The 13323-nt window shown below is 37.6% G+C and overlaps 1 protein-coding gene and 1 long non-coding RNA gene across 2 annotated transcripts in view; one reads left to right on the top strand and one right to left on the bottom strand.

The window, feature by feature from the left end:
* The window catches only part of ADAM12 (ADAM metallopeptidase domain 12), a 294207-nt gene that overhangs the window by 83533 nt on the left and 197351 nt on the right, over window positions 1–13323 (bottom strand). Inside the window, exon 11 of the mRNA XM_087964323.1 lies at window positions 814–962. Within this exon, the coding sequence (XP_087820449.1) occupies window positions 814–962 (149 nt within the window). The remainder of the gene's footprint in view (window positions 1–813; window positions 963–13323) is intronic.
* LOC148130856 (uncharacterized) lies at window positions 8288–9697 on the top strand. Its single transcript, XR_015749380.1, has 2 exons — window positions 8288–8376; window positions 8815–9697. It is a non-coding gene; the product is annotated as an uncharacterized LOC148130856 (long non-coding RNA).

Raw genomic sequence — 13323 nt, 5'->3', positions numbered from 1 at the left:
ACTCCAATATGGCATTTGAATTTTTAATAGCTACATCACAGGCTCATGTTTAATTGGTATTCTACAAGAACTCCCAGGTCCTTTTCCTATCTACTGTTGCTAAGCTAGTTCTCCTCACCATATAATTGTGGCTTTTATTTTTTTTACCCAGATGCAGAACTTCCTGTTTGACTTCATTAAATCCATCCTATTCATTTCAGCCCACTGCTCAAGCCTCTCTAGATCTTTTGGAATCCACCACTTCTCAAGTATTAGCCACTCCTTCCCAGTTTTGTATCATCTGTAAATTTGGTATACATCTCCTTAACCCCCACTCCAAACCCTGCTGCTCAACAGCACTGGGCAAAGGGCTGAGTCCTGAGTCCTCCACTCAGTACTTATCTCAAGCTGAAATTAATTAGCAGACTTTGAGTGCAGTTATTCTGCAATCACCTGTACCCTTCTTTACAATTTTAGTAAGGAGAACATCATGAGAGATCTGTCAAAGGCTTTACTGAGGGGCAGGTAGTCTACACTCCCTACATCCTTTGATCTACCAAACTACCATTGATCTACCAGACAATGATACCTTGGTATTCATCATTAATTGATTCTGGGAGGTGTGAAGAGTACCAATATATATTTCTTTTCTTCAAGAATTGAAAATTTAGAATATTTTTATTCTAAAAAAATTATGTAGGGTCTCTGGACTAATGTCCAGTTGTTATAAATGGGATTTATTCCTCTTACAAAATTTTCAGAGGCATACATCTCACCTAAAAAGGAAAGCTACAGAAACAGACAAATATTTTTTCAAATACAATTTGCACTTACGCAGTTGAAGGGTTCATAATGCAGCCCCCTTTGTCTGCAGTTGTTTTGCAGTTGCAACCTCTTTCCAGTGTATCATGGTTCATACCAAAATTGTGGCCCAGTTCATGAGCCAGAGTTACTGCTGCCCCCAATGGATTATCTGCATGATCCTACAAAGAAAGCACACAAATCCCATTGTAATAAACAATCAAACCCTGGAACGCACACTAATTTATTAAAAATTATTATTATTATCAGAGAGTGGTATTACCAGATACCTATTACTACTATACTCAGATGCTTGCTGTTTTCCAAATTCATATTTGCCTTATCTAATTAGGAGTTATACATGCAAGCAGCCTTGTAATATTCTTTGAAAGGCAATAATTTGAGGCAGTAATAGAAAGCTATTTTTATATCAGCAGTTATCAATGCAATTCCATAAATGGTGTCTACAGAAAAAACATAATAAAATTATTGAAGAAAATGTTGTTTATAGAAAAATATACTCTAAAAAGCATGAATTACATTAGTTGTATGTAATATTATTTGAAATAATTTGCAGTATGAAGGGGATGTTTAAAATAGTTGCATTTCAAATGGTACAACATTCAGTTGTTTGTGTGCATAAACTAAGTCTATCTCCAGTTTGAAATATACCCCAAGTTGGCCTGTTATACCCATGTACAGTCTATTCCACATAAACTAATGTAAAGCAACCAGAAATAGCTACTGTGTGCAAGAGAAAACCAAGGTAAAGTCTTCCAGAGAGAAGGTAAAAGTCCTAGGTGCTGAGAAATGGAATGAGATGAAACATTCATCAATTGGGCAGCTGCCTATTCAATAGCTTCAAAGAAAACAGTCCAAAATTAATTTTGTATTTCTACAGGAACAGTAGGTATTCTGATTAATGTTTGAAGCCTTCACATTTCTATAGAAGCCCAACTACATCATTGCAACAAAGGGCTGCATTGGTGATCTCAGATTCAGCTCTTATGAACAGAAAGGAACTCTGTGGTGTAGATGTGACTTCCTATTCATGGTCTGGTTCACACATGAATGTGTAGCACTGATTGAAACATGAATTGGAGACTTGACTGATGGTTCATTCAAACACAGACAGAGCTTTCACACTGCCTTAATGTAATGCTTTAACTGTATATAATGATATGCCTTTCATGAATGGCAAAGAAATAAAGTAATGCAAATCCACAAGTATACCAAACCTAAGTAATTATTCATCAAATATTATGATGCAAAAAATCATGCAAAAGCTTGGCATAAGTACATGTTTTCCAAAATCTTGGTAGAAAGCATATTTTCCTTTCACTGCCAGTAGAGTAACATAAATGAACTTTCAATTTTCTGGGTAAGCATTTTGTACTCAGCAAGAGTAAAGGTAGCATTAAGTTCTTTTCTTTTACAATTATATCCCTGCAGGAACTCATTTCAGTGATTGACATCTTGACTCAAACATTTACATGACAACCTTTCCACAATATTCTCTATGACATCCACCTAATTCACTGCAAAACTGATCTTCTTATACCCCCCCACCAATGGATTAGACATCATAAATGTGGTAATATATTTTATTAATCATTTTATCATTTTCTGTAAGGCCTTTGAATACTAGCAGTAAGTCTAGGGAGATGTGGGCATTCTTGGTGGGGGTAGGAGTACCTTTGCTCATGAGTGTCTCATCCTGTTTGATTCTGCAAGTTTAGAAGGAATAGGAAAATGGGTGAAAGTTCAAGGTACACAGTTGTGCTTTCTCATGGGACTTTCCAAACTTTCCCATGAGACTTTCCGTGGCTGTATGATCTCATCCTAGCAAGGTAACATCTGGGACTTTCCAAGATTGTGTGTTCTCATGCTGGTGAAGTAATCTCCTGTTGAGGTCATTGTTTTCTGAATATGCATACTGTATATTTGCTTGTATTTTTTCTCAATAAATACTGCTACCTGAGTTCACTCAGGGCTGGCATTTTCTCAGAAACATTTCCCTGTGTCTCATTTCAAATGTCAGTCCACCATAAATGGTGACCCCACGTGATAGCTGGAAGGCTATACGTTTCCCGCATCCTATACTCATCGTCGCGGACGTCGACTGGGCCCTCATCTTCTTCGCTGGACGAAGATAGATTCTTTTCGTGAGTATGGGGAGATCTCTCGAAGGCTCAGAAAGAGCACATCAGGGAATTGAGAGGGATCATTGGGAATAGTTTTGGATTTGGAATTGGCAGTAGGGGTTGTGCTGTAGGAAAGAAAGAAATTGAGGACTTACTACAGTATGTTTGGAAAAATATTAAGTCATATCCGGAGGAGGTAGTATTAAAGTAGAGTCCTGGAAAAAGATAGGGAAATTTTTGCACGAGGAACCTCGTGCCCCTTCTTCAATTTTGTTAACCTGGAGGGTGATTATGGATGCGTTAGCTACTTATGAACAACCGCTCCTAGCACCCCCTGAAGAAGGTTTGCCGCTTTACCATGCGGTACGTTTGTTGCCGCCGACGGCACCTCCAGATAAATCTGGGGGACTGTCCGGCGCTAGAAATACTTTGTCAGAGGATAAGAGTTTACCTTTAAGGGTTCAGGTGGATGCAGTTACTGCAGCTATTCAAGAAGCAAAGAATAGAGGGGAATTATCAGGAGATGATTTGGTGGAGTTTGGAGTAGAAGTTCAACTTAATCCAGTGGAAATTGTCATGGATGCTGCATTAAATCCTCAGCGGGAGTGGAAGCCTTTACCTCTCAGGATTTTGAGGGAAGTTAAGCAAGCAGCAAAAGAATATGGTGTTAGATCGCCATATACTCAGGCATTGTTAGAAGCAGTTGGTTATGGAAATAAAATGATTCCGGCTGACTGGAAAGCTCTGTTGAATATGATTTTAACTCCAGCTCAATATTTGGTGTTAGATCAGAAATGGAGACAGCTGGCAGTCCAGAGGGGAACAGTAAATGTTACCCCAGATCAGCTTTACGGAGCTGGTAATTTTACAACAGTGGAACAACAGAGAGATGGTATGCCTGAGGAAGGGTTCGTTCTTCTCCCACAATTAATTTTTCAAGCCGTAGGGGCTCTCCCTGACGGCGAAGGTGGTGAGAAGACCTTTACTAACATCAAACAAGGGAACAATGAACCCTATGAAAATTTCATTAGCAGACTGAAATTGGCTATTGAAAGACAAATTGATAATCAATTCGCCCAGAAAGAGTTGCTTTTTAAGTTAGCAGTAGAACAAGCTAACACAGATTGCAGAAAGATCTTAAATCCACTTGTAGCAAGTGGAGAGCGAGAAATCGCGGATTTGATTAATGCATGTAGGAAGGTTGGGAGTCAGTCTTTTAACATGGAGACTTTAGCTCTGGCTTTACAAACAGGACATGCTCAAAAGGGAATTGTTTCAATTGTGGGAAGCCTGGACATTTTAAAGCGCAATGTCGGGCTCCTGGAGGAGGTCAAAGTCAGCAGAATAAGAGATCAATGGGACAGGGTGTTCGCCCTAAATCAGTGTGCCCAAAATGTAAGAAAGGATACCATTGGGCATATCAGATGCTACTACAGTTTTTACTGATGGAGGGAAAGTTTTTGGTGCTTGTGTTTGGAAAGATAAATCTGGAATTTGGCATACAAAAGTGACTTCAGAGCAGAAGTCTGCCCAGCAGGCAGAACTTGCTGCTGTAGTTTTGGCTTTTCAAAATTTTCACAATCAGGATTTTAATTTAATAGTGGATTCATTGTATGTGTATAATTTGTTACCCTTTGTAGCAGGTTCTTATTTGTCTCCTGGAATATCACCTGATATTTTAAGATTGCTTTTGCTGTTACAAGGATGTTTGGAGCAGCGTGTGAATGTGTGTTTTGTTGCTCAAATGCCACGCTCAAGACCATGTTAACTAAATTAAATAAAAAGGAGGGAAGCTCCTGGGGCTTCCAGCGATTCAAGATCAATTAAATCTAGCTTTATATACTTTAAATTTTTTAAATTTGTCTGGTAACCCCCTACGAGCGCGGCCAGCAGGCATTTTTCTTCTCCTTCTACAGATGCAGTGAGACCTCGGGTGTTGGTGCGGTTCCTTCCGGATCCGGCATGGGTTCCTGCTGAGCTGATAACGTGGGGACGTGGTTATGCAGCAGTTGAACATCTTGGTCAAATTCGTTGGGTTCCTGGTCGGTGTGTTCGACCTGATCATTCGCAGGCACCTGTGAAGGAAGTTTCGGAGGAGCAGGATGGCGTATCTGTGGTTCCTGATTCTCTTGATGCCGATGGCTCGGACACGGCGCTGTGAAGACTGGGAAAAGATGACTGCTTATCTGAGATTACCAACTTGTATGCAGCAGGTTTCTTTGGGGAACCGGACTAAATTAATCTGCAAACAGCAGTATCCTTTGGTTTTTCCAGCATATTGGTCCTGGCATAAGGATCAAGTCATTCTTTACTCGGGACCTGATAAGGATATTATATCTTCAGCCTGTGTAACAACTCTGATCCTGTTTAATGTTTCTGTTTCAGACTATGGACAATATCAGTGTCAATTGGAGTTACCTAAGTTACATTATACAGACTCTCTTTCCATTCGTCTTATGCCTCCACGAACTTCGATACGGAGGCAAAGAGATGTTATTAGATGATTAATGTAGAAATGTCTGAAATTCGTAAAGTTACTTTGCAAAATCGATATGCTTTAGATATTATGTTAGCTGCCCAAGGAGGAGTTTGTGCTTTAATTCATTCGCATTGCTGTGTTTTTATACATAATTATGAGCCAAACATTACAAAGACTGTTCAGGACATGGAAGATCGTATTGCTCAGCATCAATCTGGAGCCGATGGGTTTAATGCATCATTCTGGGACAGTCTGTGGTCCTGGCTTCCTGATGGATCATGGTTTCGCTCCTTATTGCAAGGGGTTGTTATTATTATTGCTATATGTATCTTATTATGTTGTTTTATTCAATGTATTCCTAATCTATTACAAATGTGTACCTCAGTCTTCCAGCGTGTGGGATCAGATCATGAGGAACTGTGTACTATGCCACTAAAACACCCCTATCTTTGAATAAATAAAAAAGGAGGGAATGTGGTAATATATTTTATTAATCATTTTATCATTTTCTGTAAGGCCTTTGAATACTAGCAGTAAGTCTAGGGAGATGTGGGCATTCTTGGTGGGGGTAGGAGTACCTTTGCTCATGAGTGTCTCATCCTGTTTGATTCTGCAAGTTTAGAAGGAATAGGAAAATGGGTGAAAGTTCAAGGTACACAGTTGTGCTTTCTCATGGGACTTTCCAAACTTTCCCATGAGACTTTCCGTGGCTGTATGATCTCATCCTAGCAAGGTAACATCTGGGACTTTCCAAGATTGTGTGTTCTCATGCTGGTGAAGTAATCTCCTGTTGAGGTCATTGTTTTCTGAATATGCATACTGTATATTTGCTTGTATTTTTTCTCAATAAATACTGCTACCTGAGTTCACTCAGGGCTGGCATTTTCTCAGAGACATTTCCCTGTGTCTCATTTCAAATGTCAGTCCACCATAATAAATGAACGCTTGGCTATAAGTCAGTAATTATTATGCATAACTTTTTCTAAATGTCTATTCTTCAAATGGTTCTTCAAACTGTACTCTTCAAAAAGAAGTCCTCTTCATAATCTCTCAAGCACTCTTTTGAGCACTGAGAATAGATGTTCAGAACTGTCTAAAATCTAAAGAAAAGACATTTCCAATATATTAGTGGTTCATATTTCATAATTTTCTGATAATATTATGAATAAACTGTCATATGAAAGACAGATGAAATAAAACATCCTTTCAATTCAGAAAAACATTATTTTTTGATCATTTGAATGAATACAATTATTTGGATGTATTTCATCCAAAACTTTATGATAGTAATTTTAATACATTCAGTTGTGCCAATTTGGTTTTGAAGGTTTTTTTTAAGAGAATGAAGTCGCCAAATATTATCTTCAGTTGTGGGTTTTTTTTTGGGGGGGGGGGGGGGAAGGGTACTGCTTTTTTCCCATTCATTGTATTGCATTGAATAGGATTTGTCATGGGTCTTGAGGGCTGTTACCCATGAACCCAGTCATCAGCCCAAAAACAACCACATCAGCCATATCATACTCTAAACATGGGACATCTCCATGAATTCTACCTCAATTTATAGCAATAGCATTTAGACTTATACACCGCTTCATAGTACTTTACAGCTCTCTCTAAGCAGTTTGCAGAGTTAGCATATTGTCCCCAACAATCTGGGTCCTCATTTTACTGACCTCAGAAGGATGGAAGGATAAATGAACCTTGAGCCTGGTGAGATTTGAACTGCCAAATTGCAGCCAGCCAGCCAGCAGGGAGAAGAAGCAGTACTGCATTCTAACCACTGCGCCATCGTGGTTATAAAGAGGGAAAGAAGAAATTCCAGCATCACCGAGGCTACTAGTTTATGCTAAATTAGTAAACTCTAATATCTATTTTCAATATAATTACTTTCTTGGGTCTATAGACAGCTGTAAAACAAGTGAAACCAATTTCTATTTTAAAGCACTCAAATACTTGTATGCTGTAAACCACATTATGTAGTATTTATTATCCTCTGCAGCCAGTAGGAAAAAAAAAACATGGCAGAGAAACCACTGGATCATGAACTCTGTTCGACACTTGTCAGGATGAAAAAGAAATGAATATGCCAGTTTCAGGCTAGTAAATGTTTTATTTTCTCTTAATATATCCTATGAGTGCCAGAAGTTGAAGGATTGCAACAACAGCATCACGAGAAAGACTTTTTCAGATGTAACTTAGATATGGCTCCAGAGCCCCTCAATATCTGGAGGGCTGAATTATAATTATAATCTGAATCATAAACTTGTTTATGTGAGGAATGGGAAATTATAAAATACTTGGGAATAATCACATTCTGGGAAGAATGGGTCAAATTCTCCCCAGATAGAAAAACCGTACACACCCCGAACTTGGACAGATCTGTGTAGAATTAAAAACTCTGAATTTCTGATTTATTTAATGAACAATTGTTAATATTATTATTCCTTATATTAAGAAATATAGTGAAAAATAATGTTATAGTGTCGCAACTTCAACTAAAAAGGGTTTTATGGTGGAAAAGAGTGTTGTAAAGTGTCTCCACTTCAACTAGAAAAAAAGATTGAAGATATATTGTTATGTGGTTTTTCCATTTGTTTTTGATATGTACAAAAATAGTAAACATTTTAAAGAAGCAAACCAAGCCCCAGCTGAAGAAGGCGGAGCCTCCTCGCTGACGGGCGGTAGATTGCAACTCTCTGCGGCTATCGTTCGTGCTCTTTCGTCGGAGAGCCCCAATCATCCTGATTAGGAGCTGAAACTGCCTTGGAGGAGCAGCGGAGTAAGAGGAAACAGCAAGCCTGTTTGTGGGGAGCCGCATCTCCCCCCCCCGCTTGGTTATTTTTCCTCCCGAAGACGACTGCAGCGATGGTCTAAAATTGACTAAGATTTGTGCAGGAGGGAAGAAAGAGGTGGATAACATCTGAACCGGGACAACTGGGCAATATAACCAAATAAAAGTACCCCGGGATTAAGGTAACATAGAATTTTTAAGAAAAGAAAAGTGAGCAGCGAAATTACAAAGAGACAGAGAAAAAAAGGAAAATATTTTTGACAGCTAAATGGGGCTTCAAACCGGGAAAGGAAGAAGCTGGAATTAAAGATTTGATGAAATTGGACTAAAATAATTTGGGAATAATCAAGTATAAAATTAAAGCTGGACTTAAGATTGTCAAAGAATAATAATAATAATAATAAAGTTTACCAATTGGAGACTGGATTGTGTTGGAATATTGAGGTTCGAAAAACCTTAAATAAAAATACAGGGGGGAAAAAAAGTGAAGACTTCGTATAATGGAGAGTGTCACCTTTTGATAAAAATTTAGTTCAAATAAAAAGGAAAACATTTTGTTTTTGAATGAACTGATATGGATATAACATTACAGAAATATTGAAACAAAGTAAGAATTTTAGAAAGTGAAAGTAGAACCAGAATAAAGGAAAAAGCAAGGAAGGAAAGATTGTTTGTGGGACTGATTGATGTTTTTGGTATAAACCCTGGACTGGAATAGCTGAGAACTTTAAAAAATTGAAAGAAGAAAGAAGGAAAGTAAAAGTGGTTTCTTTTTGTGGACTTTAAGGATCATAAAATATAAGAATGATGATATCTCTCTGGGATTTAAAAATGGAACTTAAAAATATGAGAGAATTACTACAGGAAAGAGGCGAATCACTTTGCTCTGTGCTAGAAAAAAATGGAAATGGCGATTGAAGAACAAGAAGAAAGATTCTCAGAGGAGCAGGAATTGACTCAAGGAGAAGACATTTTGAATGGACAATTAACACAAAGAACGTTACAAAGAAGTGGGGAAAGAAGGAAGGTTAAAAAGTTGAATTTCAAGAAAGCAATTAAAAGAGGGAATAATTGTGAAGTTAGAAAAGGCAGGAAGATTCAGCAGAAAAGGGGAAGGGAAGATATTAAGGAGATAAATTGGAATGAGAAAAGTTATGGGGAAAAGAGAGGGAGGAGAAGCAGTAAGAAACACGCATGTGAAAGAGAGAAACACAGAACTAGTAAAATGTTGAAAAGAAATTGCCTTTTCAGAGATAATGGTTGATGAATTAAAAGGGGGATTCTGCAGGGTGACAAGGGGTAATAAGAATATTTCTGCAATTAAAAATATTTAGAAAATAGGGTAATATAGATACTGATAACTCTTATTAAAGGGGGGGGGGGAAATATGCTGTGGAATCCAATTGAGAAGATGTAATGACTAATGGTTTATTGGGAATTAAGATGAGGGAATAAAGGTATATTCTAATCATTAAGGTGTCACACTCAAAATAGTAAAAGAGGGGAAACTTATACTTGTTCTTTTTTCTTTTTGTGAGGGTGTGTTAAGATCTGTATTAATTTAGAATTTATAAAAAAAAAAGTAATGGAAAGGGAATGTGACAGACTAAAGAACCAGCTAAATTAATAAGTTTAATAAGTTTAATATAGACTATTAAAAGCAAGGAGAGACATTGGTAACTTCATTATTACCACTATTAGGCATTTAAATATATATTGTTTATTTTTATTTTTAAAATAAATATTAAGGATTATATTTGAAATAATTGAAATGAAATTTAAAAATGTTTAGATTGGGATTAATGAAAGAATTTAGAATTAAACCTTATTATTATTTATTAGGCAAATATATATTGTTTATCTTTATGTTTAAAAACAAATACTAAAGGATTATATTTGAAATAATTGAAATGAAACAAAATTGATTGAAATTAATGAAAGAGGCTAGAATTAATGTGTTTGTTTCTCTCCTTACTGAAAATTTGGAATGGAAAAGGTAATAATAGAATTAAGTATGCATATATCAATGTATAATTTCTGTCATATTTGTATGTAAAGATGATGACCCGGAAATATGTTGTCCACTAAAAAGAGATTTTTGTTTTTAATGTGAAAACTGAATAAAGTCTGTTTAAAAAAAAGAAGAAGAAGCAAACCAAGCCCCAAACCATACTTCTGGATTTTTCTTTAACGTAAGAATGCTCATACTTTTAAATAATCACAGAAATAAATAAAAGCAAAGTTAGTATCACATCTGGAGCAAAGCAATGAATGATATAGCTTGAAGACAGCATCATTATCATCAAGTAGGAAATCAGAACTATTTGATGCCTTCTGAATACAGGTTTAATAGTTATCTAGACCAAATTCTGCAAAGCAGGAAGTACCAAAATGCAGCAAAATTATTACACAAAGACATTCTAAGCAAACAATTGAAAACTTCCATGTTGATGAGAAAATTACAGGAAGCCGGAAGTATGCTCATGTTTTCTGGTCTGTTTCACCCCCACTCTCTTCCTTCCATTTTTCAATTGTTTTCCCTTGTTAATAGATTTTACAAAATGTTTCATAGTCATCAACCTGAAATCATCCATGATTCCAACCACTGAGCCCCAAATTAGGATGGTTTCAATGAAGCATGGACCTTAAAAGTTTACAATCAAATCAGGTTTTGAGAATCAAATTGAACAATTGGACCGTAGAGCCATTTCCACTATCTGGTTTTGTAATCAGTTGCCTTAGAACTGGATTGTTATCAGGGTTATCTGCATAAGAAGCCAAAACATTAAGAAGCCAATCAAAGTCCTGCTCCCCCCCTTTTTTTGTTTACATTTGCTGATTTATATAGGAGGCAGATGATTGCCCCATCCTCCCAGCACACCCGATTGCTACTCTGTTTTGCCTTAAATCTCAGAGTAGGGAGGCAGGGACAAAAAGACCAGCTCAAAGAACAAAAAATAAAACACTTGAAACAATTGGAAGGGGTACTGTATTACAGGATTCAAGACAAAGTGTTCCAGCATATGTATCAGTGATTAGGTTGAATTCAGAGGGTTAGATTGAATTATTTTCCTTGACAGACACTATCTTTTATATGAGTGTATTTAAGTTTATCTCTAGTATTGGCTCAGTGGCTAAGACGCTGAGCTTGTCGATCAGAAAAGTCGGCAGTTCGGCGGTTCGAATCCCTAGCACAGTGTAACGAGTGAGCTCCCGTTACTTGTCCCAGCTTCTGCCAACCTAGCAGTTCAAAAGCATGTAAAAATGCAAGTAGAAAAATAGGCACCACTTTGGTGGGAAGGTAACAGCGATACGTGTGCCTTCAGCGTTTAGTCATGCCAGCCACATGACCACGGAGATGTCTTCGGACAGCAATGGCTCTTCGGCTTTGAAAAGGAGATGAGCACCATCCCCTAGAGCCAGAAATGACTAGCACATATGTGTGAGGGGAACCTTTGCCTAGAGTTGCATTGTCCTAAAGCTCTCCTTTCAGCCAACTGTAAATTATGCTGCTGTCCTTCCTTCCTATTTTGCAACTCTACCTGCTTTTCATTTCACCTGTGAATAAAGCCCTTTGTAGGCAATATACTGTATTTTACTTGACAATAGCCAACAAAAAAATGGGTCAGGGAGTTCACTTCACAAAATACCTTATAACTGGATTCTCCTTACATCATTATTGTATATATATTGATCGAACAGCATGGTTGCCATGCTGTCACTAAAGTATGTGTTATGACACTGTGCTCTCACCACCATGAACAGGCTTTGTGCTAAATGCTACTGGCCAGTTCCCCCAAGTTGTTTTAAAGGACAAAATCTACTGGCTTGGCACCAAGTACTCTGATTTAATTAATTGGTGAACTGCAGCCAAAGTATTCCATCATTCTTCCTTCCTAAGTTTATTAATACTACCAAGCTAACAGCAAATGCAAATACGTGAAGCTATTGGCAAGGGAGTTTTTAACTGTTGTGTCTCCATCCTGGACTGGTTTTCTAAAGCCACCTGATGGCCCCTGACTCCCCAAGGATGACCACAATGTGCCAAACTTAGCCCGGTGCAGCTCTGTGCAGGCTCTTGAGCTTTTAATTCACTAGACTTCACCTCTACAATAGCTTGCAGATTTGTACCATCCATACAGCTGGTGGGTGAAAAATAACAATCATTGTGCAGCTGCTGGGATAGTTCATTATGTTCCCCTTTTCTTTTGTTCTTTTGTTTTTATTGTTGTATTGCTTTACCATTTGGGGGCGTACGTTTTGTTCCAATCTGATCTGTAGTGTTTGGTTTTATTTATTTGAGGTGCACATATGCGCATCCTGACAATACCGAGAATGGAAAGGACAGTATTATGCAAACATCCCAAGCACTTTGATTTCTGCAAACCCAACAAAGAAATAAAAACACACACCAATATTTCCTTTAAAAAACAACTAATAAGAGGCAAACAGCAAACAAGGAAGACTAATTAAATTCTTTTCCAACAGATACAATGTTTCTGGAATGGGAATCAGTGCCTGAATCGTAGAAGCAATGTATAATCCACCTCCTATCTTCTTTCCTGGAGAAATGATCACAGAAAAATACATTGTCTTCTGCTTCTCTACTTTGCCTTGCCCGATACAGTTAAATGCCCCCTAATCATCTCTTGGAGACCCTTCTCCGCCCTTTGTAATGAACAAGATATATTATTTCTGAAGGAAGATGTAGTTGTAATATGATCATGTCATAAATGTCATGGTTATTTCTGGATGTAGACGCTAAAAGACTTACAACCAAATGGAGTCCAGAATTTTGGTCAGAAGTTATTGCAGAGACATCAGCGGACTTGATTTTATGACTGGTTTTATGATGTTTGTAAAGTGAATTTAGTGGTGTCATAAAATGAATCACCTGGTTATTAAGCAAACCATGTGGTCATTTAGCGAATCTGTTCTTCTGAATGGCTGCTTTTTTACTGGAGACCACAAAAAAAAATGGTGTTTTTTTTGCTGGAAATGGGCAAAAAGTGCTGAAACCAGCAAAAAACATTGCAAATCACAGTCCTATAATTGTGGTCTCTGCAATTGCCTGTAAATGCAGGCTGCCTACCAAATGCCCAAAATGCAATCATGTGACCGTGGGTGTG

The sequence above is a fragment of the Notechis scutatus genome, chromosome 4, assembly GCF_049901735.1.
Source record: "Notechis scutatus isolate UNSWTSFEM ecotype Mainland chromosome 4, rNotScu1.2, whole genome shotgun sequence".
Classification (NCBI taxonomy): domain Eukaryota; kingdom Metazoa; phylum Chordata; class Lepidosauria; order Squamata; family Elapidae; genus Notechis; species Notechis scutatus.
The sequence above is the reverse complement of the archived record's forward strand: the minus strand, read 5'-3'. Positions and strand labels throughout refer to the sequence as shown.